This window comes from Miniopterus natalensis, chromosome 15 (genome assembly GCF_054644295.1).
Source record: "Miniopterus natalensis isolate mMinNat1 chromosome 15, mMinNat1.hap1, whole genome shotgun sequence".
Lineage (NCBI taxonomy): Eukaryota > Metazoa > Chordata > Mammalia > Chiroptera > Miniopteridae > Miniopterus > Miniopterus natalensis.
This window is the reverse complement of record NC_142095.1, coordinates 45071704-45095019: the sequence shown is the minus strand read 5'-3', so window position 1 is coordinate 45095019 and position 23316 is coordinate 45071704. Positions and strand designations below refer to the sequence as shown.

The following is a 23316-nucleotide window of genomic DNA, read 5'->3' as shown; positions in this document are numbered from 1 at the left end:
TTATTTTTCTCTTCTCATGACATGGAAAATTCTTGGCATCAGGAAGCCTCAGGGCAACACTATTTTTATTTCCCCAGCGGAATTATTAAATATAGGGTCAGCTGCTTTTCCCCAGCAGAGAGGCTCTGCTGTGGGCAGAATTGGATGAAGAGACTGCTGCAGAGAGCTGGTTGGGATGGGTTCCAGAGAGACTAGGCACTGATCCGAAACACAGTTAGCATGGATCCCTGTGGGGAGGAGGGAGCAAAGGCTTTACTAAGATCAATCAGACATCTCTGCTGTGTAGGACAACCCCAAACATGTCTTAGAATCCTAGAGCTGGATGGAGCTGTAGGAAAGATCTAGACCAAGGGTCAACAAACTAAGCTCACAGGCCAAATCTGGTCCACTGCCTGATTCTGTTAATAAAGTTTTATTGGAACATAGCCATGGCCACTCATTTGCATATCATCTATGGCTGCCTTCATGATACAAAAACAAAGCTGAGCTGTCATGACAGAGACTGTATGGCCTGCAAAGCCAAAAATACTTTTTATCTGGCCCTTTAAACACAAAGTATGTTGACCACTGACCTGGACAAGGAACCCTCCAAATATGCTATGTGGACCTTACTTGTCCTTTTGGATGTTCTATAAAAAAGATCAAATATATTTGGAAAAAGCACGGACTTTATCTCCCCTCTTGGGGCCTCACAAACCACATTACCCTTTTTAGCTGACCTTGTCCATGCTCTGTCCATGTGTCCTGCACACTGCTGACTGCCAGCATTTGTGGCCCTTGCCCTGGGTTCTTGTTTCTTTTTTATTTCTTTTTCTTTTCCTCCTGGGAGTACATGTGGTAGCCCACAGAACAAACTAGAAGCATCTGAGAGTCAATGCCCTTAAAAGCAGATTTCAAGCAATGATGGATAGTAGTAGAGAGAAAATTCTGCACATCCCTTGCCTAGTGGTTGGGACAACTCTGAGGCATGTTCTGTACTATCTCCAGGTCTCATCAGTGGGTCCAAGTGCCCGCCGCTGCCCGCAGGGGCCAATCTGCTCCTGAGCGCATCCTTTACTAATTGTTCTCGCTTTCCTCCCGTGGAGTTCTGATTCTTATCTTAGAGTAGACTTCAGGGGGACCCAAACTAAGGTACCTACCAATTAAAGGCTCTGAGAAGTCCAATAGTAAATATATAAGGTGTCCCCTCTACAATGTATACATACTTTAACAGCTGATAACCCACTTAATTTTGAAAATGAATTATATGTTAATGAACACTGACTTTATAATCATTCAAAGTGTGTATATCTTTTTGGGGGAATATATATATTTTCTATATATTTACATCTATCTATCTATCTATCTATCTATCTATCTATCTATCTATCTATCATCTATCTATCTCTTTTCTTTTTTCCCCTAGTCTGGCCCTCAAGGCTTTTTATGATCTGGCCTTTATTCAACTTCCTGAACTAATTTTCCTCACATCTCCTCCACCCATATCAAACTTTTTTTCAATTTATTGAACCTGCCCTATTCTTAATGATGTTATTCTCTTTCCTCTTTGTCTTGCCAACTCCTACTCATCTTTCAGGCCTTAGAGAAGATGTCCTATCATCTGGAAAGTCATCCCCCTTAAAAACACCCCAACCCCAGGGCCAGGTGGCTCTGCTGGAGTTTCAGTGCTTCCCCAGCATGGCACTCACCGAACCACATAATCCTCAGTTTGTTCCCTCCAAACCATGTAGCTTCATAAGAACAGGACATTGTCTGTCTTGTTTCCCTTTTGTATCCCAGAACCCAGCAGAAGTACTTCATAAATACCTGTTGACCGCGTGGATGGATGGAGCCTTTGGGTCAGGTAGAGGTAGTTCCCAGGCCCTGGACTGGTTTCTGGATCAGCCAGTTTAGTGAGATTGCTCTTACCCTTGATACCTAATCAAGCTCTGTTTAGTAATTTTTCATTCATTCCTTCACTCTGCTGATTAACTATACACCCCCACTTGTCCCTGTTGTTTTCAGAGTTGAGTTCAGTCCTCTCCTCTATTTTAAGTCTTGAATAAAATCCTCTTTGCCTGTTTAACCTGGAGTTGTGTCCAGTTTTATACTGAAATCTTTCTCTCTTCTACTGCTGTAACGTGAAAAAAAGGAGTCATAGGATAGATTTCCTGTCTCATTCCCCACCATTCGTCTTCCACTTACCTGAGTCCCAGGCACGCAGAACTGTGACCTTCCCTTGCATTTACCATATACATTCCTGTCTTCACATATATGCTGTTCTTCTTGGGAAAATGGGGGCTATTTTACCTTCTCTGCTTCATGATCTCCAGTTGTGAATAATCTCCCAAAGGATTTCAAGGAATATCGGGAATTCTCACTGGACAGATCTCCCAAGACCTAACTGTTTTTCGAATGCTTATGATGTGCTGAACACTGTTCTAGGGGCTAGGAGAGGCAGTGCCCTGATTCCTCCCCCAAAAGACCGTGAGCCAAGGACTTAGATGAAGCAGGCTTAGAGGAAGGCAATCCTAGGAAGCAGAAGGGAGGAAACTGGGAAAGTGAGTTATGAAAAGGAGAGAAGGCAGTAAGGTATGTGGGCAGATTACCACTGTAGGGAGCTGGGGCTCAGTCTCGCTGGGGACCTCTGAGGAGCTGTGACGGGCTTGCCTCATAATCCCAGGGTAGGGAGGCTGGAGGATTTGGTCATTGACTTCCTTCCCCCATTGGTTGAGAGCTGCTCCTGGGATTTTATTGATTGATTGATTTTAGGGGGTGGGGAAGGGTGGAGAGAGAGAGAGGGAGAGAGAGGAGAAAGGTCAATTTGTTGTTCCACTTATTTATGCCTTCGTGGGTCACCTCTTGTATGTGCCTTGACTGGAAATCGGACCCGCAACCTTGACATATTGGGACGATGCTCTAACCAACAGAGCTACTTGGACAGGACCACTTCTGGGGGTTTTAACTTACTGCATGCTATGGCTTCCTCTGCCTGCTATAAAGCAAATTCCCGGGGCTGCAGGGAAGAGTGACATGTGTACATGAGGGAGGAAGTTGCCAGTGTGCTGGAAATAGCCTGTTGAGGTTACAGGTGAACTCAAGTGTGCTGAGAAAATACACGCTGGGCATCAGCATCGTCTGCTACAGGGTGACATTCAGAATCGATAACTTGTATGGCATGGGCACAGGCCAATCAGAACAGATGCCGGCTGTGAACATGTGCTGTGGACATGCCCGTCAGTGCACACAGCAGCTCTTCCAGAGGTACAGACATGAATAAGTATCTCAGTTCTCAGGCTGAGATGCTCCAAGAACAACTGATATGATTTCCATGATGACATGATCTTCTGGAGCTTTGGCATCAGCCTTAATCAGCTCAGAACAGTTGAAAAGAAGATCTGAGACAAGATCATAGTCAGGTTGGTTTTGGGTGCGGCCTCAGGGCACAAACAAAAGCTTCCCGCTTCTCTTAGCCCAATCACCTGCCTCTAACTTATCTTTAAAGGGTCCCAAGAGTCCAGAAGCCCCAGTTCCTTCCTACACAGTCACCCCAGAGGTTAGAAGTGATTTCCATTCTTCAACTCTCCTCCCTTCCAGGTTTCCGAGGAGGGTCTGGGGGGAGGGAAATCTTGCACAGAAGCTCATGAGCGCTGAGCTGCCACATTTCCCTGCAATGTCATGTCTTCACTGTTCCACACAAGCTTTTTGGGGGAACCAAGACTCTTTCCTTGAAGACCAAAGTGTCAGAGAAATCGAAGATCCTTTAGAAACTTCTTTGCGGTTCTCCTTTCCCCACTTTTAATTTCAGTATTGATTTTCATTAAGCCTGAAGGCAGCAGCCCTCAGTACCTACAGAGTTCTCTCCTTCAGAAAGAGATTTTGAGAAAACAACCGGTTCCCAGCATTTTTAGGCCTTTAGAGATGCGGCAGCTTTACCATCAAATAAGCCCTCATCCTGAGCCTGAGGCCTCGGCCCCTCTTGGGGTGAAAGGTCCACAGATTTCTTGGGATTAACCTGTCCCACTATAGGCTGCAAGTCTATTTGAGGTCAAAGTATACCCTTAAGGTAAGGAAGGACAAGAAACTGGACTGAAAAGCAAATGAGGCTACTGGAGTTACTTTGAACATAAAGACACATCATTGACTTTTGAAATGGCTTTATCTTATACGTAAAAATGTGCCTTGGAAAGAATGGCTGGGCTGGCTGAGGTCCCCAAGTCAGCGAGACATAGAAGGACTGCTTATGTGGCTGTGCCCCGGTGGTCACAGCTGGTGGGGGTTCCAGTTCTGGCTCCTCTGTCCTGATGGCTTGTCACTCTTCATGGCCTTTGTTGGTCCCTAAACAATGGGAGGCTTCCTTCTTTGTGTCTTTGATCTTGGGAATATTCTCTCTATTGCTTATTTGCTGGTTCTGAGCACAACTGGAGTGAAAGTAAATCTTCACCTCAGTTTAAATCTTCTCCTTACCAGTTTTAAAACCAGCGCAGTCTTTGTAATGAGACCCAGCTCACTCATCTACCACAGAGCAGTTGTCTTTCCTCAGCATCACATTGACCTGTATCCAAGCAAATATCTCAGTGCTTCCGTTTCCACCTCTTCTGTAGGGAAAGGACTCATTCATTCTCTTATTTGTTCATTCAATATTTATTGAGCATTTACTGTGCTCTAGGTGCTGTTCTAGGTGTTCAGATACTATACAAGAACACAGGGCTCGTGCTTTCAAAGACGTTACTTACAGGCCAGCAAATGGCCACATGTGTTGTGTGACTTCTGTGGCACTTTCAAAACAAATACAAAGCGTCGCTTCATGCTTTTAGTCTAAAAAGCACTGAGAAATGATCAGCTTTTTTTCTTCTCCACCCCCCAGGACACCTGCTTGCTGACGTTTAGCCCTTTTTGTACTGAGTTCACGCCACAAACGGCCGGCCGAGGTCAAAAGGTAGCAAAAAGGAGTAGAAGAGGCAGGTTTTGAAGTGATTAAAATTTGTCCATATGCTCCCTGGCATCTTGTTATAATTTTCCTTTTAAAAAAGCTTGTTTTACACAAAAGAATATCAGAATGGGGAGGGATTTGGGGAACATCTGCTCGCAGTGCCCCCTTTTACTGAGTAAGGAGGAATCTGGGACCCCAGGAGGAGAGGAACCGGGCAGGGCCAGGAAGCTGGGGGGGGGTCTGACTCCATCAGCATTTCCCCCACTCCCCCCCCCCCGCCTGTGCCATCCCCCCAGGGGCTCTGCCCCCCTCCCTGCCTCCCTGCCTCCTTCCTGCCATTTTCACTCTCTTCAAGGAAAACCACGGCTGTAGGGCACACAGATTTAAAAATTCTATTGCCCTCCCCTAAAGAAAGAAGCCCCTGGAAAATGTGAAGTAAAGGACAGAGAGAGGCAAGGAAAACATATCATACTGTCCCTGCTTTTCCTCCCAACTCTTGACGCCCGTCAGGTTCTGGACAGATGAAATGCCACCGCTCCCTCCTCCTCCTTTTGGAGAATAATTTGCTGTAATAGGATATAAACCTTCAGCAGTGCAGAAGCTGTCCTTTGGGAGTTTTATATCCACTCGTGTTGTCACGGGAAGAAGCCAGACCGCGGCACAGACCGGGCGTGGGGTGGCGTTCTGGGTTTTACCTGCCACTTGCAGCTGTGTGACCCTGTAAGACTTGCCCTCTCCCAGCTGCATTCTCTTTTGTGACATGGCGGTGATGACACCAATCTTAAAGTTGTTTAGGTAATTAAGTAAAAGACCATATGGCAGGACTCGAGTGTGGTAGATACCTTACTAGGGGCAGCTATGAACAAAAATAATGATGATAATTTGTCTAGAATTTAAACAAATTAGAGTGGACCTATTTTCAAGATGATGCCAATAATGGTCCACGGGAGTCTGAGGAGCAGCTCGTTGCTGCAAAGTTTTGCTTTTCTGGATTTTGCAGGCCAAGTGGAAGTGGGTATTATGAGTCATGCTACACAGGCTATTTTTTGAAATACTGGAGAAATCCTGCTCGCCCCAGGACTGGACACGGGTTGACATGAAGGTTGAATGTGGTGTTGATGCTACCAACAAAAAGAAATGGTTCCTGTTGATACTGATGATGATTCCTGAAGACTCTGGACATCAAGAGGGCAAAGCCAACAGAAAGACAGTCAAATCGTAACCTCAGTGGTAAAGAAAAGATTTCACTGTGTTTCAGGAAGAGTAGAGATGCTTCTGAAACCAGAAAGTCAGTGCAGGGGTGTAGTGTTGCTGGGCTCGACTTGTGATCTCAGTCACTGTAAAAAATTCAAGAAGGCTTGCGGAATTTTGGCATTCCGTGTGAACAACAACCATTTTGGTAGGGACTGAAGTGCAAGCAAGTCAGCAGGTATATTGAACACATGGATTTCCTTGAAGCAGGTTGACAAGAAAATCTGAGAGGGCAATTTATAAGGAAGAAGAGCATTCCATTTTTTAAAGGAGAAAAAAATATAAATTTCTAGTTTAGCTGCAGAAAAAAAAATCAAGCAAGATGAAAAGATATTTAAGTTAATCAGAGAAAACAAAATTTATTAGTGAAAAAAAGAAAGGTGTGTGTGTTTGAGAGAGAGAAAGAAAATGCAGACTAACAACTACATGCAGACAGAAGCAGACGGGAAAGCAACTTGAGAGAGACTAAGAGCAAAACCTTTGCTTTACCTTATTTTACTGCTTGCAGTACTTTGTGGCTGTTAATTGCATTTCTGCCCATTCGTTTTATAATATGCCCCTTTACATTGCTGGTAAATACAACCGTTCCTTTTTTTTTGAAAGTGTACATATGTATGTGTGCATGATTGTTATCTGAATGGCCTTTATTCATGGCAAACAAGGGATCCCGAGTGAGATTTGTCTCCATAGTCTCACCTATGATGACCAGGAACATTTTCAAGGCGGCACTTCTGTCTTAAGAGTGGAGCTTATGGTCCTGGGACTAGAACCAAGGCATGAGGCTTCTGTGATCTAGGGTCTTAGCATGGTGCTAAATGATTTATCTGTCACTGATGCTCTGACATGTACACATGTATTTGCTCTGTTTTCATTCTTTGCACGGTGTAAAAATAGATTCTATAATTGATGTTGTCCTCAGAAGAGTGTGACTTTCCATCTGGGATGGAATTTCAAAAGTTTCCTACTGGGAGCCCAGAGGGTTGGACCGGCTCCAAGATTTCCCATCACATCATTGGCCAAGGGTCTCTTTTTCCCTCCTCCAAAAGGAGGAATTTGACCTTCTCATTGGTCACCAAGGTTGCCATGCCCAGCTCCTTGAAGGAGACCAGCCCACAGAGTTCTATTTGAGGAATGCCAAATGGCTCTCCGGGACCCAGCTGGGCCACTCTCTCTTGCACAGTGCCTGAAATGTGCACAGCTATTTTCGTTGAGTTATACTATTATTGCTCACAACGAAGTCTAATATTAACAAAATTAGCAATGCCTACAGAGAGGGCAGAGAACTCTCAAAGCTGCCAATTGTACGACTTTGGGAAAATCAAAATAGTGCTTTAGTTTCCTCACCTGTAAAATGATGATACTACCTACCTAAGGTTATTAGGGGGTTCAGTGAGTTAATATTTGTAGAGCCCCCAAGACAGTGCCCGGTGTGTGGTGTGAGCGCTGCTGAACACGCGTGCCTCCTGCTGAAATGGTGAGGAAGAATAAAGCCTGGCGCTTCCCTTACACGGCCTGCACTTGGACTTAGGATGTCTGAGGTTTGGAAGGTGGGAAGGGCCAAGGAGTGGGGTTTTGGTGGACTTGGGGCACTACCCAGTGAGAACGCACTTGACCAGACCGAGGGGTGAAGGTCTCCTCCTGAAAGAGGTTTCTGAACTTCTGTATGTGAGGCTTACAGTGTTGGGCAGGGAGGAAAAGGGGAGATGAGGGACGAGACTTGGGAAACGACAATAATTTTTCAATAAATAAAAGTCCTTGTGAAAGTCAGTTTCAAATGTTCAGCCACTGACTTCTGTGTGTGTGTAACTTTATATATAGATATAATTTAAACTCAGGAATGCAGGTGTGATCATAGGGGGTGTGGGTCCTTAGGACATGAGCACTTTTAAATCATAATCTTAAGGACTTGCTGGTTAAACCATAGTCACAGGTTACAAGGATATTGTGGGGTCTTTTTTTAGTTTTAAGTCATGCTTATTTAAGAATAATTCACATACAATGAAATTCACCATTTTGGGAGTACAGTTCTAAGAGTTTGAATGCATGCAGTCATGAAACCACACAACAATCAAGATACAGAACATTTCCATCTCCCCTAAAAGTTCTCTCATGCCCACTTGTGGACAACTTCGCTTACCACCCACAGCCGTGGCAACCACTGATTTGTTTTTTCCCCTACGATTTTGTCTTTTGCAAAATATCAGTAAAGCTTTGACCTTTGAGTCCAGGTCAGGTGGTAACAGCACTTTTAGCACCTTGTAGCCCTTATCACATTTATAATTATGCTGTATATGCAATTGATTAACACATTGCTCAGTGTCCCTCTCCTCTGCTAGGCTTCTCCAGGCATGAGTGAGGGCAGAGGTGGTCTGGCTGGCTCATTACTTCATCCCCAGCAGTACCATGGAGTAGTAAATGCTGCTTAATGAACCAGTGCTGAGTGACTCCCTGACTATAAGAAAAGTGCTCTGTCACCATTGACTCAGCAAGAGCAATGTGACCTTCAGTGGTAGAAATCTATCATGTTGTAAAGCACCCAGAGACCATACTACTCAGACATTCCTGAGAGTGTGCATTGAGTTTGGAATTATACTGGGTCTGAACATTAGCAACCAGAACCATCCAGGTTGTCCCAGATGCATGCCAGGATATCAATTAATTGAAAACAAGTGGAAAACACTCTGTAACCAGTTAACACTATCTTTTGTCATTATTTCGTCTCACTACATAGTTAAAACTGTTCACTTAAACATTTTTACATTCCATATTGTTTGTAGCAAGTCTGACATCACAGTGATGCTTAACAGTAAAACCATGAAATCCTCAAAATCAAGCTTATCTTCTGTATGCTCGTCAAGTTCAGAAAGAAGGTCTTTGTATTTTGGTTTGGTTTCTTGTCCCTGTAAGAATAAAAAAGTACAAGCCTAATTCATTGTGCCACCTGGGTTTTACAGAGAATCAAGAATAATAAACTTGTATTAACTATAATAACATGTCAAGTTGCTGCCAGTGCTGCTAGTCGAGCACGGTGCTAAATCTTTGCATGGTTGGCTCACTGAATCCTCGCAGTGACCCTATTGGATATGTGCTGTCACCAGCCCAGTCTGCAGGTGCAGTGGCAGAGACTTGGCGACATTTAAGTCACTTGCCCCAAGCTGGGCATCTCCTGGTTTGGAGCCTTGGCTACCTAGTCCATTCTTAACTGCTAAGCCATCTCACCTCTACAAAAACAAACAGTTATGTCTTCAGGTTTTCAACACAGAATCTCTTTGTTGTGGGAGTTACACAGCATGTGTTCCACTGAACAATTAGATTATCCAGAAATATGGAATAAAATATGCTAAAAGAAAGTATGTGCTTTGGAAGTCTCTTTAGCATTTAGTTTGACCACAAATCAAAACCAACTTCACAGTCCTCACAAATGGACTGAAGTAAAACATGTGCAGAGTACATAAATGGAGAGGCTTTTCAGCTTCCAACCTCAGCTTGTGAAGTATCTTCCAAGAGGCATTAAAAATGTGAAGGTCACTTGGTTCCCTGCTATTCTGAGCTGTGTTTGCATTTAGCTCAACCCCAGCCTCGCCCATGTGCTAGCTGGAAGAAACCGTCACAGCAAGGCGCAGACATGAGAGGAATGACACGTTCATTCCTCTGCAGGCTCAGACCATCGCTGTTCCTCTGGGCTCGTTCTCAAGAGGTCACGCCGGCCAGTGAGGGTGGAAGGAGCTCTGTTGGGAGAAGGCCTGTGCTGTGCTGAAAGGGCCAGGTTCCCGGGCAGAGGCAGGGACACTTCACTAGGGGACCCTCCCACTTGCTTACAGGCCAGAGGCGGGTCCCTTTCTGGTGTTGTTGGAAGGTGGAGCTGACCCAGGTCCAGCGCTCTGGGCCCTGACCAGCGTGTCCCCTCTGAACGCTCTTCGCAGGCCTTTATGTGTCTGGTTTTCTTGTACCTGACGGGCTACAGGATCAGATCCCCCAGATGACACTGAGGCTAATGGGAAGGAAGATGCTCCCCTCAGCTCCCAGCCTCAGGCACAAGGCCGAGCCCAGCTTCGCAGCCCTCCCCGTGGATTCGGGGAAAAGCAGCAGTGAGACGGGGCCTCTGCGGCCTTTCGCCTGGACTCAGGGTCGGGCCTGTCTCAGGGAATGTCCCCGGGGGCCTGGTCCAAGGCAGCTCCTGACATCACTCGGGTGCTTGCTCCGTGAAGTTCAGCCGGCACCAGTGATACGGGGGCTGCCTCAGGGGGAGCTGGGCCCCGGCAGCCCCTGAAATATGGCTCTGCTGTCACCTCGAACAGAGGGCAGGGCTGCAGGAGGCCTGGGAGTATTTGCTGTTGGAGATTCAGAAACTGGCGGCCCTTCCTGGGGTCAGCCTGCACCATGGGACACTTTTCTGATGACGCTGGTTTTGGCTTTTCCCTCTGGCGTGCTCAGAGGTGGTCCATCCGCAAGGCCCCCATTTCACCCCGTCAGAAGCTCCCTGACGACAGGCCAGACAGCTGGGTGCGGGGCCCCTTTTCTCTCTGGGATTTTCATTTCCTTTGGCCTCCGAAGCAGGCGAATGCTGTAGGATTTTTTCAGTCACCTTCTCCTTGAAGACTCCCCAGAACCTTTTGTCTTTTGTCAAATTCTGCCTGGCATTTCCAGCTGAAAAAATAGCTTTTCTTAAAAAAAATTATTTCAAAAATAGTTCATGTTTAATATTGGACATTGGGAAAAATATTTTTCAAAAGAAGAATGTAAAAATAAACCTTTACCCCATCGCCCCGAAGAACTACCTATTAACAGGCCCGTCCACTCGTTTTCCCGTGTATCACTTGAAGTCTCCCTCTGCCTCCGACTCCCACCATCGCGTGCACATGTCCACTTTTTAACTTCATTGAAGAATAACTGACAGATACAACTGTATACATTTGAAGTGTACAGTGTGATGATTTGACCTACATATACCTCATGGGCATGATTACCAAAATCCGATGAGTAACATACTCTGACCTCACAGGGTCGAATCGCTCTCTGTGTGCTGGGAACGCTTAGGATTTGCTCTCAGCAGCTTTCAAGTGCACGGTCCTGTACTGTCAGCTGTAGTCGCCATGCTGTGCGTTACATCCGCAGAAGTCATTCCTCTTATAACCGAAAACTTACACCCTTTGACTTTATGCCCCACCACCCTCCCCCCAACCCTGGCAACTACCATTCTATTCTCTGTTTCTATCAAATTGGCCTTTAAAAAAAAAATCATATGTAGAATCTTTTTTAAAAAAAGCAATTTCACAATACTCTTTTGAAAAAATCATAGTCACAGGAAGTTGTGCCCTTGACCCAGCTCCCCCAGTGAATGATACGTCATATAACTCTCGTGTGCTAAAGCCACATATATTTATATTTTAAGGGAATTATAATACTTATCTCTTAAACCACTTATAATTCTTATTCATTTTCCCCAGGCCAGTATTGCTCAAAGTATGAATGCACACTGCTGGTAATGCAATTTTAGGTGATGCAAGAATAAATCTTAAACAGGAATGAATAAACTACTTATTTTTTACTACCTTTCACTTTTACCCACTGAATTTATACTTAGAATAGTGATAAAGTGCCCTTATAAAAGGAATTTATTTAAGTAGAGTGTTAAAGAAAAAAGTCCTTCCTTAAATTATAATGCGGGCTATAGGCAATTGTGGGGAAAATACTTGAAGATGGTATTCAGCTGACTGATTTTGAGAAATGTGCCTCCAGGTGACTCGGGTCACTCCCCTTCAGGTCAGTGACCTTTATACACTGCCAATTCTCACTGCTATGTTTTGAACACAGATCTCTAGTCTGACCTCCCAACTCATATACCCTGTTGCTGAGTTTTGCCTCTCTGTTTCATGGGCGTCTTAAAACTGACACTTTCTAATAGAATTCATCACCTCCTCCCACCCCCACCTCACTTATAATTAAATCTTTGACTGCCCGCCCCAAGATGGTCCCTCTGTTTTACTTTTTCACTGTGTGCTCTACTATTTCACCATGCTTTGAATATTTCTAGTTACTTTTCGGCATATCTCTCCCCTCTGAAAGATTGTTAGCTTTTCACTGCCTTAACCCCAGTGCTCAGCTCACCTCCTGACATAGGGTAGGTGTTCAATAAATATTTGGTGAATGAAAGAACATGATAGGGCCCCTGAGCTGGAGTTGTAAGCTCTTTGGACTGGCCATTCTGGCATTGCTCCTGTGTTTTCAAGCCCATTAATTATCTTACCTCTGTGAAATTCCTAAATTGGGTTTGTAGCAGATATTTGACAGTAGCTTTTTTAAGTTTGCCATCAGGGTCAGAAGAATTTCTGAAAATCAGAGCAGCAGTGGCGATGGCTTTTTCTAGATCTGAGCCCTTGCGCAGAGCTGTGGGAGGAGAAATGCACAATGACATAGCCCAGGTTAGAAAAAATCTTTCCCCATATATTCTTCAAGGCAACCGTGGTGGATGGGGTTAGAAAGTGTATATCAACCTGGCCCTATACTTGGGCTATTTGTCCCCTACTGGGAATGGGACATAAGAGTATTTGATCCTGGACTTTTAAACAATGGGGAACCAAAGTTCTTTCAGGAGCAACAGAATTGGTAGAATTAAGATGAGATTTACCACCTTCTTGCCATGTGACCTTGGAAAACCCTTACCTCTCTAAGCTTGGGTTTTCTGACTTGTAAAATATTTATGAAGCACCTACTGTGTGCTAGGCTCAGTCCCTGGCCATGAGGATACTGCACTGAGTAAGACAGAGGCCTGCCCTTGTGGAGTTAACAGTATATGTCAGACAAAGCATCACCTGCTGCCAGTGGGATAAAGGAGAATGCCTTCCAGAACAAGCTCTTTGATGTCATGATAGACAAGAGGTCTCTTAGACTCACTGGCACAAACACAGTGGTCTCCCGGCTGGTTCCTCTGGTTTAAATTCCTTGGAAGGTCAACGCTAACTCATTTCTTTCCCTTGGATAGCATGCAGTGAACACTGAGTATTGCACAAGGTAGAGTGAAGGACATTCTTAATCTCCCTGCTCTCTTAGCCCCTAATGCAGGCCCTATTATAGAAATTACATTGCAGTTATTGCATATTTAACTGGCTTTCTCCCTCACTAGAATGCAAGCTCCACGAGGCCAGGGTTCATACATTCCTTCATCATTATATTCCCAGGACCAGCACAGGCGCCAGCCACAGAGTAAGTGTTAATACATAGTAAATAAATAAGAATAAAAAAAAGAAAAACAATACCCCACAGCTTTCAACCCATGTTACATGCAATAATTGCCAATTCAAAGAATGCTGCTCAGTCAGAATAATGTGACTTTACTGAGGAGTCCCTATGTTCCTGGTCCTCTCTTAAGGGGCTTAGCAAGCAGAGGTGACACAACCAGTTGTGGCCCCTGCCCTATATATCTTACAGTCCAGTGGAGAAATAAATCATAATCAAGAGAGCATGTGTGTATACATGCATATTTGTTTTATATATAGTAGATATTTATTTCTCCATATACATATATAATATGCATGTTTGCAACTTGTGATGTATGAGACAAAGAAGGTACAGAGACAGAAAAAACAGAAAATTAGAGAGTGGGCCTGGGAGGAAAGCTGCTTAGATAGGTGATCTTGGAGGCCTCTGTAAGTGTATTAATATTTAAGCTAAGACCCATAGGGTGAGAAGGACCCTGCCTTGTGAGAGTGTGGGGTCAGGCTGGGGTTCTGGTTGTTCCAGGCTCAGGAAACAATATATGCAAAGGCTCAGATCAGGAGCCATGCTTTAGACGACAGATCAGGGCTCTAAGACCAGCTGGAGCAGCTGGGGTGAGACAGTTGTGGCTGGAGTCTAGGAGCTGGATGGTGTTTGATTGGGAAAGGTAAGCAGGGCCAGACCTTGCTGCTCAGGGGCCATGGAAAGGAACCAAGGTTTTCTTTAAAGTGTAGAGAAAAGGCATTGAAGGTTTTAAGCATCTATTTTTTTTTTTTTTCCAGTTAAAGGTGAAAGGGAAGCCCCAGTTGGTTTAGCTCAGCAGTTAGAGTGTCAGCCCACAGACTGAAGGGTCCTGGGTTTGACCCTGGTCAAGGGCACGTACCTCGGTTGCAGACTCAATCCCCAGCCCCAGGGGGCAAGCATCTCTCTCCCTGTTGTATGAGGATATGTGTCCTCTCCACTCACTCAGGCTGTTTCCCCACCGTTTAGCCTGAAGTTTGAATCATTGGACTTCTGGTCTTGCAAATGGATGACCCCCCCTTTGCCCCTCACTCAGGAGTGCTCACTTAATGCTCCAAGCTAAAGTGAATCGAGGACATGTGTGTGTGTATGCAGCAGTCTGGTTTGGACAGAAAGCTGGAGCTGCCATTTATTGTGCGTCTATTATGTGCAACGTACTTTAATAACTTGTACATTTAATTCTCATAACAATCATGGGAATTATTCCAGCATTTAATGTGGTAGTTCATGATATGAATGTACCATAGTTGGTTTAACCATTCGCCTTTGAGGGACATTTGGGTGGTTTATAGTTTTGGCTATTACAAATAAAGCTTGTATGAACATTTGTGCACAAGTTACTGTACAAAACACAATTTTTCTTTTCTTTGGAATAAATGCCCAAGGGTATAATTGCTGGGTCATATAATAAGCCCATTTTATTTTGTTAAGAAACTATAAGCCTTTCTGCAGTGGACGTACCATTTTACAGTCCCATCAGTCATATGTAAGAGATCCACTTCTTCTCTATCCTTTGCAGCCTCTGTATTGTCACTGTTTATTTTAGTCATTCTGATAGGTGTGCGATGACATCTCACTGTGGTTTTATTTGTGTTTCCTCGGGGCTAATGATGTTGAACAGCTTTTTAGGTACTTATTTCCCATTTGTGTGTCTTCCTTAGTGAAACTTCTGTTCAGGTCTGTTCGTGGATTTTACCCACATTATAACTGAATTTAAAATGATTTTTGAGGTTTGAGAGTTCTGTATCTATTAAAGGTTCACATCCTTGTTAGGATATGTGATTCGCAAATATTGTCTCCCAGTCTGTATACTGCCTTTTTATCTCCTCAGTGGAGTCTTCTGTGGAGGAAATGTTTTTAACTTTTATAAAGTCTACCTTATCAGTCTATCTTCATATGAAAGATTTGTCCTATGTATAATTAAAACTTTTATAACTTCATGTTCTACATTTTAATCCATGATCCATTGAGTTAATTTCTGTGTAAGTTGTGAAAACTAGGTTGAAGTTCATTTTTTTAACCTGTGGATGACCAATGGCTCCAGCACCAACTGCTGAAAATGCTATCCTTCCTTCATTGAATTGCTTTTGCCTCTGTCAGAAATAAGTTGAGTGTATTTGTGTCAGTCAATTTCTGGGTCCCCTCTTCTGTTCCATTGATCTACGTATCTAACCCTTTGTCATGGTGTCCTGAGTCCTATAGTGTCTTAATATTGGAGAGAGTGATTCGTGACACTTCATTCTTTCTCTAAATTATTTTGGCTAACCTAGGACCTTTCTCTTTCCATATAAAGTTTAAGATAAGCTTTACTGTTTTTGAAAAACCTTAAATTTTGATAGGAATTGCATTAAGCCTAGGGTGCAATTTGGGGAGAACTGATGCCTTTACTGCATTGACCCTTCCAGTCCATGAACATGGTATGTCTTTCTAGCATTATACCATTTAGTCACTGAGGAAAGGAGATGATCCTTCTGAGGACACACTGCTAGTAAGTGGCAGAGCTTGAATTTGGATCCAGGCTGAAAACATAAGACATGAAGACAGGGATTTTTTTTGCCTATGTTGTGTTCTGTGAAATCATCAGCATTTAGAACAGTAGGTGCTTCACAAATGAATGTCTGCAAAAGCTGCGTCCTCAACTTCTTCCTCCTTGATTTCCTGCCTGGTTTCTAATCCTCAGTCTCGTATGGCTTGCGCCTTACATTTCCTGCTCCCTCCTGCTTGTCCAGCAGCTGCCCTTCCATCGTGCACAGAACCCAGCTTTAGAAAGTCCCTTGTTTTTTGAATTCTGTTTTTAGCTTTCTCCCCCCTCTCTTCACCTCTGCCACATCTGGAAACCTGCACTTGAAATTGGGCTTCTCCTCAATTCCCAAGATTTTCCTGCTCATCAAAATACAGGGAGATGGGCATATTTCTTTTAGCTTATGTCTGCCTTTCCTGGAGCGCATTTGAGTTGGTGGGGAGCTGTATGGTGGTAACTTTGAATTTAAGAGGCTGAAGTTAAGCTGTTTATCAATAGTACTGTCTTTAAGAGGCAAATTGCTTAGAGGAACCACCTTAATTCCTTAGGAGGTAATTATTTCTCCTGTAATTTTGACCAGTTGATTTCTTAATTAATGACCAAGAATAATTAGGGAGGGCTTAATATAAGCTGCTTTCCTGGGTCTGAGACTTGTCATGGGGGACAGCAGTCTCTTGTCCTCCTGGCTGTGCCCTTCTAGCAAGGAAGGGGTGACAGAGCCCTCCCTTGCTTCCTGTGTGCCAGGGGCCTTCCAAGCACCATCTTATTTAATGCTTAGTAAAACCCAGAGAGGTAGGTGCTGTTTGTGCTCAGTGTTGCACACTGGATACTGACACACATGGAGGTCAGAATTTTAAGACCACACTGCTCAGAAGTGATAGAGAAACGATTAGAAAGTCTGACTTCAAAGCCCATGGAGAGACGTGCCACACTGGCCCATGCCCTTGGGAGGGCGTCCCCCGGGGGCCGTGGGCTCAGACAGGTCCCGACCCTTGGCTGCAGCTCGGGCCCAGCTGCCTCCAGCTGGGGACACGTCGGAGCGGCAGGTCCCTCTTCCTACTCCTCCATCCTTTTAAACATAACATGCATTTCCCCCAACTATAAACTAGCAGATGCCTGTCGCAAAAACCGAGCTGGAAAATATTAAAAATAAAATAAAAGTTAACGAGGAGCGCTAGCTCTCCTGGCCACACGGGCGCTGCTTGCGAGGCGCTTTGGTTCCCCGCTTTCCGTGGGCTCTTCACTTAACAAGCCCGGCGCGGCGCCTCCCTCCCGGTCCCCGCCTGCTTGGGGCTGCGAGCAGGTCTGTGAAAGCTCCTTGTCGGGGGCCGAGTGCCGCTTGAAATGCAGGGGACCGATGCTTGGCTTTGGGCGGCCTTTGCGGGCTCTCTCACCTCTGGGCTGGGAGGGCGGAGAGGGCGCTGAAAAGGCGCTGGGTGCCCACCTCGCCGGCTGGCCCCTGCCTCACAAGTCACGCTTTAACAACACTCAGCTGTGGGCAGCTGCTTAAACACTCTACTTTCCCAACAAGAACTTACTGGCAAGAGTTTATTGCCAGACCCCAGCCTAGTCGTGGAGACAGAGCAGTGAGCAGGATCCAGAGAATAATCCTTTGCTTCCCCGAGCGTGGGATCTAGGGACAGTAGTTTCTCTGTCCCAGCCACTCTTCCAGGGGATATACACGAGCCAACGCATTCAGCTCTTGTATCAGCCTCCGAGGTAGGTTTCAGTATCATCCCCACACTATACAGGAGAACATGGAGGCACAGAGAGGTTGGGTAGCTTGCTCAAGGTCACACAGCCAGTCTGGCCCCTCATTGTGACTCATATTGCCTCTGGATGCTTTTCAGACAGTGAATTCTGTAGGGCTCTTTCCCCAGCCCTGCCATGGAGCTATGTGCCCCTCCTTTGTGCTTCTTACTTTCCTAAGCATAATCTTATCAGAGTCTCACACCAAAACACTGCCTATCCATCTAAACGACCTTCTAGAACAGTGCTGTCCAAAAGAAATTTAATGTGAGCCATGATAATAATTTAAAATATTCTAGTAGCCACACCAAAAAAGTAAAAAGAAACAGATAAAATTATCAAAAGAGTCATTGAAATGTGTTACACTTTTTACTGTCTCCTAAATTTGACATATATTTTACACTTACAGCACATTTCAATTCAAGTCACCATGGTTCAGGTGTTCAGCATGTGGCTAGAGGCCACGGTGCCGAGCGTGCAGCTCTGGGCTGCGCGTTCCCCGGGAACAGTCCCTGCACCTTGTTTGTCTGGGCCCCCATTCCCAGGTCCTGCTCTGGTGTAGGCCTCAGTGTGCGGGTGCTGACCTGAGCTGGCTTGCACTTCAGAACAATCCTCCACCTCTCCCTCCTCACCTGCCTGGAACGTGGAACACTAAACATTGAGCATTCGATCTAGTAAGTTCCTGACATTTTAGTGCAATGAAAATATGCCTCTCAGGACAGCAAGCTGTCAGAATCACCTCGTTTTCGAACCCTTCCTAATACTTGTTGTTTTTGGAAATGAAGATCTATAGGAGAAAAGTACCGGTTAACTCGGTACCTATCAGAACTAGAAACTAGATCGCTCCCATTTTCTTGCTAGATCAATTGTTTCTTCAATACTTTAGTGCTTCTCAAACTTTTCCACTACAAAACGGCTTTGGATGCTCCAGACAAATTCGGCCTCAATCTCCATTCCCAGCATCCCAGAGATCAAGGGCATAAGCCCAAGCAGCTAGAAAAAACGTGGGTTCATGTTGGCTTCTATTCCATGATCTACCCAAGTCTGATATCAAGGAATAACATTTAAAACTACTTACAATCGAGTAAAACGCATTCTGGGAAAGTGAGTCAAGGTGACCCCGTGTTTTCTTAAGGCCTGGGGATAAGTGTGGCACCAATGTCAAGTCTGGTGCTAAGAATGGTGAGTGTGTGTGTGTGTGTGTATGTGAGTATGTGTGTGTGTTGGGAGGCAGTGAAGGTGACAGAGTTACAATCCCCCCTCAACCTCCCAGAGGGAGGAAGTATTAGAAATATTGTGATATGTATCGTGTCATGGACATGATGCCATAGAAATTACCAAAAATCTCTGAAATTGTGTAAATTATAAAACAGAAATCATGGGTCTTGTGTTGTGACAGTGTAAAAATATTTTCATCAAGATGATTTATTTAATTAAAATATAGTCTTCTTTGGTGACATTGGCTGGCCATCTAGGAGGAAAAATAGCTGCGATGTAGTAACATCCAGCTGTGCCTGTTTCTCTGTGAACGTTTTAAGTCACACATTTTGAAATAAGGTAATGATCCAAGTATATGAGTGGTGCTTTTCTTATATTGTTCTTTCCGTGGCAGTAGTGCTAGGTTTAATGATATTTTACCTACAAAAATGGAATTCTGAGGGCAAATATTTACACTTTGGGAGTTGGCCACAGTTTTCACTCAGTCAGTGGAGGCAGCTGGGGATTGATCGAATCTGAGTTCCACTGAACATTCATGAATTAGATGTTGACAGTCCTTCTCGGGACTTACTGAGGATGCCAACAATGGAGGGACAGCGGGGCCCCGGTGGGAATCACACTGACTTAGGGGTCAGGATCCATCGTGACTTGGCCTTCAGTGAACTAAGTTTGGGTAAGCGAATTCCTATCACGGGATCTCAGTTCCCAAATCTTTAAAAAGAACTCCATGAATGTTTGATGATTTATCCGCGTTTCCTTACATCGTTGGCATTCTCTGACGCCCTGCTATTTTTAACTCTTGGCACACTCTCCGAGTAGAGAAGAAACACGCACACCTCAGTCGCCCCACACCTTACCTTTTATTGAAGCCAGTTGTTTGGATATTGAAATGCTGCCAATAAAATGAGAGAAACATAATGATTCTGGGAGTTTGGGTATTGATATAAGCATCTAAAGTAGAGCAATACAATGGCTTGAAGATTAATTATGTTCAATAGATATTCACTGAGCATTCTGGTGGAGCAGCTGTCTGTCTTTTAAAATTCTTTCTTCCCTTGACACATTCAGGTAAAGCAGTGCTTGACAATGACTAGCCCACATATCCTAGTCTTTTGTGTATTTATGTGCCCATGTGACTAAATTCCCCCCACTGGAAAAGGAGTAGAAGAGAAGCGATCACTTTCCATGTAAGTTCTTTCACACTCTTTCCCATTTCCAGAGGATTAACATAGAAATGATCAGGGATACTTTGAAATCCACATGTTGAAGCCACCAGCCACATCAGTCTGTGTCCCTGTACAGTTGTATAGAGTAAAACTGCCACTGACCTGAAAGGCCCACTCTGAACTGTCACATAAAAAAGAAAAAATAACTCGTTCTTCTGTAAAATGCTGAGGGTTTGAAGTTTGTTTGCTCTGGCAGTGTGGCCCACCTAAGGATCTAGGTATTGTGTTGGGAAGCAGGGAGGATGATGCATCAGTGAATGGCAGAGACAGGAGCCTGCTCTCCGGGGGGCTTAGAGTCCAGCGCAGAAGGTAGATGTTAAACAGGCAGCTCAATAAAGGGTAAGGATGGAGCATATCCTTAGGGCAGGGAGTGACTAGCCCAGGGCACAGGGCAGAGTAAGGGCATTTCCTCTGCGCCTAACAACTCAGCAGGTGAGGAAGGGAGAAGAGTTCCAAGCAGGGGAAACGGCACTGCGACCCTGGCATGGCACCAAGCATGGCCTGATTGAAGAGCCACGGGAAGCACAGTGTCTGCAGCCTGGAGGAGGAAGGAGCTAGTGGTGGGAGGCGAGGCTACAGTGAAGGGCCAGAGCCGGAGCACCCGGGCCTTACGGAGGACTCGGGCTGTGATCCTAAGGGCACTGCGAGGGAAGGGCAGGGCATGATCCGATTCCCATTTTGAGAAGTTATTCCACCTGATATATGAGAAGGAGATTAGAAAGGCGCCAGATGGGAGGAAGGAAGATGAATCTTGCTCCCTTAAAAAGGCGATATCAATGTTTGCTTGATATTTCAGCCCCAGTGGACGGAGCGGTTATGAGAAAGCCAGTAAGAACAATAGAACTTGGTCATATCTTTAACATATATCCTTGGTCCTATCATATCCTTAAAGGGAATATTTTGGTTCGAGATCTGGTTTTGGCATTGACTTGTCAACAGATCATCACCTTTGGAAGCCCCATTTTTCTTACTTTCAAAATTAGAAAGCTGGACTCTATGATATCCTGGACCTTGTATTATTTTCTATTGCCATGATCTCCTCCATTAGTTTCTGAGGGTCTTGAAAGCAAAAGTATGGAGGTCATCCCATATTTCCCACCCTGGGCTAAGTGCTCAAAAACATTTTTTTGAATTAAAGTAGGCTCCCTAAGGGAATTAAATGAGAAAAATATCTTTCATTTGTCATACTTTTACATATTTGAATGATATGAAACAATTTCCTCTGTCATAGATAATATAAAATAATACGTTATATAGTTAATATATGTCACTATCAATTTTGATTTACAAATGTTTCTCAAGAGCAATCAAAGGTATTTGAGTTAATAGTATCACCTTTCCAGTTTACAGTTAAAGGTGAAAGTTTGTTCTCCTTATATTTCCAATTCAGTTTACAGCTGGATTGGGGTGGGTCCTAGGCACAAAGCCTGCAATATCTTGACTATGAAGTTGTTCATGTGAACTTTTTAGAAACACACCTGCAAGCTTAAATGAAATTCAGTAAAGGAGAGCCAAGTGTCACTGACCTTTTGGGCATTTTCTTAGGTGCTAAAGTAGATGTTGGGGCTGCAGAAGAATTAGGCTCCCCTTCCAAGTGGAGAGCTTGGTCCTGGGTACTGTGCACACAGCCACACATACTCGGGTCTCCTGTTGTGTGTTGGCCCTTCCTAAGCAACAGTCACTTGCCCACTGTTACTATTGTCATTTCCTCCATAACAGCTATACAGACATTAGACCGTTCATGCATTCAACAAATATTTGTATGTTTATTGTTGGCGAGGTACTTTACAACAGTGAGGCAAAATCAGATACAGACCTTGATCTCAGAGAGCTTAACGGGAAAGACTGATAATTAACCAAATAATCAAGCAAACGAGGGAGCAGTGCCATGAGATTGGTGTCAGAACGGAGGTCACAGATACATCCCTGGGGAAGTGATGTTTGCTGATGAGTAGAAGTTAAGTGGTGAACGGGCAAGGGGTCTACGATGTAGGCAGACGGAGTAGCCTGTGCTAAACCCAGAGGCTGGAAGGAGTGTGATGACGGGGGTGGGGTGGGAGGGACACCTGCAAGGCCCGTGTTGCTGGACCAGAGAGGCAAAGGCTCCTGAGGCTCTCACTGAGAATGAAGAGAACTGAGGCCAGACAATGCAGGAACTGTGGGTCACCGCAGGGGATTTTCACTCTGTGTCAAAAGAATAGGAAGTCATTTGTGAGTATTAAGGAAGCAGGTTAATCAAGTTAGATGGACATTTTGGCAAAATCACTCCAGCGTCAATGTGAGTAATGGTTTAGAGAGGCAGCCAGAGTAAACGCAGAGAGGCAGGTAGGGAGGCCATTTCACTTCTGTCAGCTTAGAGCTTTCTGTAAAAACTGGGAATGTCAACTCAGTCAAATTAGTCTGGGTCAGGGAAGACGTGACCAGTGGTTATTTAGATCCCTGGTGGGTTGATGGGTGACAGGCAATAGATCTCAAGGGAAGCTAAGCATAGTCATTGCGCAGGCTTCAAGCTGGCTCCAGGGACAGGCTATCTTATTCTGCATCGCTGGTCGCTGTTCCACCATCTGGCCACGTCACTGTCATTGCCTACTTCACTTTATGGGTTTTTTTCCTCCCTCTACCTCCTGACCAATTTCCTTGGCATTTTTCATTTAAACTTGGGAGGGAGAGTTTCATTTGCTTCAATCATTTACTTTTGCCCTTACTGATCAAAGTTTTAATGGCAGCCTAGCCCATCAGTTTTCATTTCGCCTGAGCAATTATCTCCCTTGGATCAGGTGATGGCCGTGAGCCGGCCTCGCTGCTCCAATTAAAACACGGAGCAGGTTCCTCGAAGTAGCAAGAGCTGAGTTTGCATTTTGACTTACTGGTTGCGTTACCTGGGATAAGACCTTTAAAACTGCCACTTCTACTTTCTCATCTGTAAAATAATACTTTCCTCGAGGGGTTACTGTGAAGGTGGATGTTAATGTTAGTGAAGCGCAGTGTCTGATACATGGGCAAGAATCAGTACACAGCAATCATAGCCAAGGAGATGTTAGAGATGCCTGTCATCAGGGTCCTGGCAGGACACAGAATCTAACTCAGATGGCACCAGAGATGTCCATGAAAGGTTTACTCAGTGGGCAGGGTTAGGAAACTAAACATGGGTGTAGAGGCACCCAGAGGCTACCACCCTGTGTCCTGGAGGGGCAAGGAGAGGA

General features: G+C 44.7%; 1 protein-coding gene across 1 annotated transcript; it reads right to left on the bottom strand.

Moving 5' to 3' along the window:
- Positions 1 to 8899: 8899 nt before the first annotated feature.
- Positions 8900 to 21749, bottom strand: SNTN (sentan, cilia apical structure protein). Its single transcript, XM_016223095.2, has 4 exons — positions 21640 to 21749; positions 19745 to 19779; positions 12411 to 12550; positions 8900 to 9063 (listed from the first exon to the last, which is right to left on the bottom strand). The coding sequence occupies exons 1-4, from the start codon at positions 21747 to 21749 to the stop codon at positions 8905 to 8907; spliced, it is 444 nt and encodes a 147-aa protein (XP_016078581.2). The 3' UTR covers positions 8900 to 8904.
- Between the last annotated feature and the right edge of the window lie 1567 nt (positions 21750 to 23316).

Coding starts and splice junctions, on each gene's coding strand:
- SNTN (XM_016223095.2), bottom strand. CDS start 21,749: ATGTGTGGCTGTGTGCACAGTACCCAGGACCAAGCTCTCCACTTGGAA. Junction 19,780..21,639: donor CCTAAGAAAATGCCCAAAAG/GTCAGTGACACT, acceptor TTTTATTGGCAG/CATTTCAATATCCAAACAAC. Junction 12,551..19,744: donor ACAACTGGCTTCAATAAAAG/GTAAGGTGTGGG, acceptor CTCCTCCCACAG/CTCTGCGCAAGGGCTCAGAT.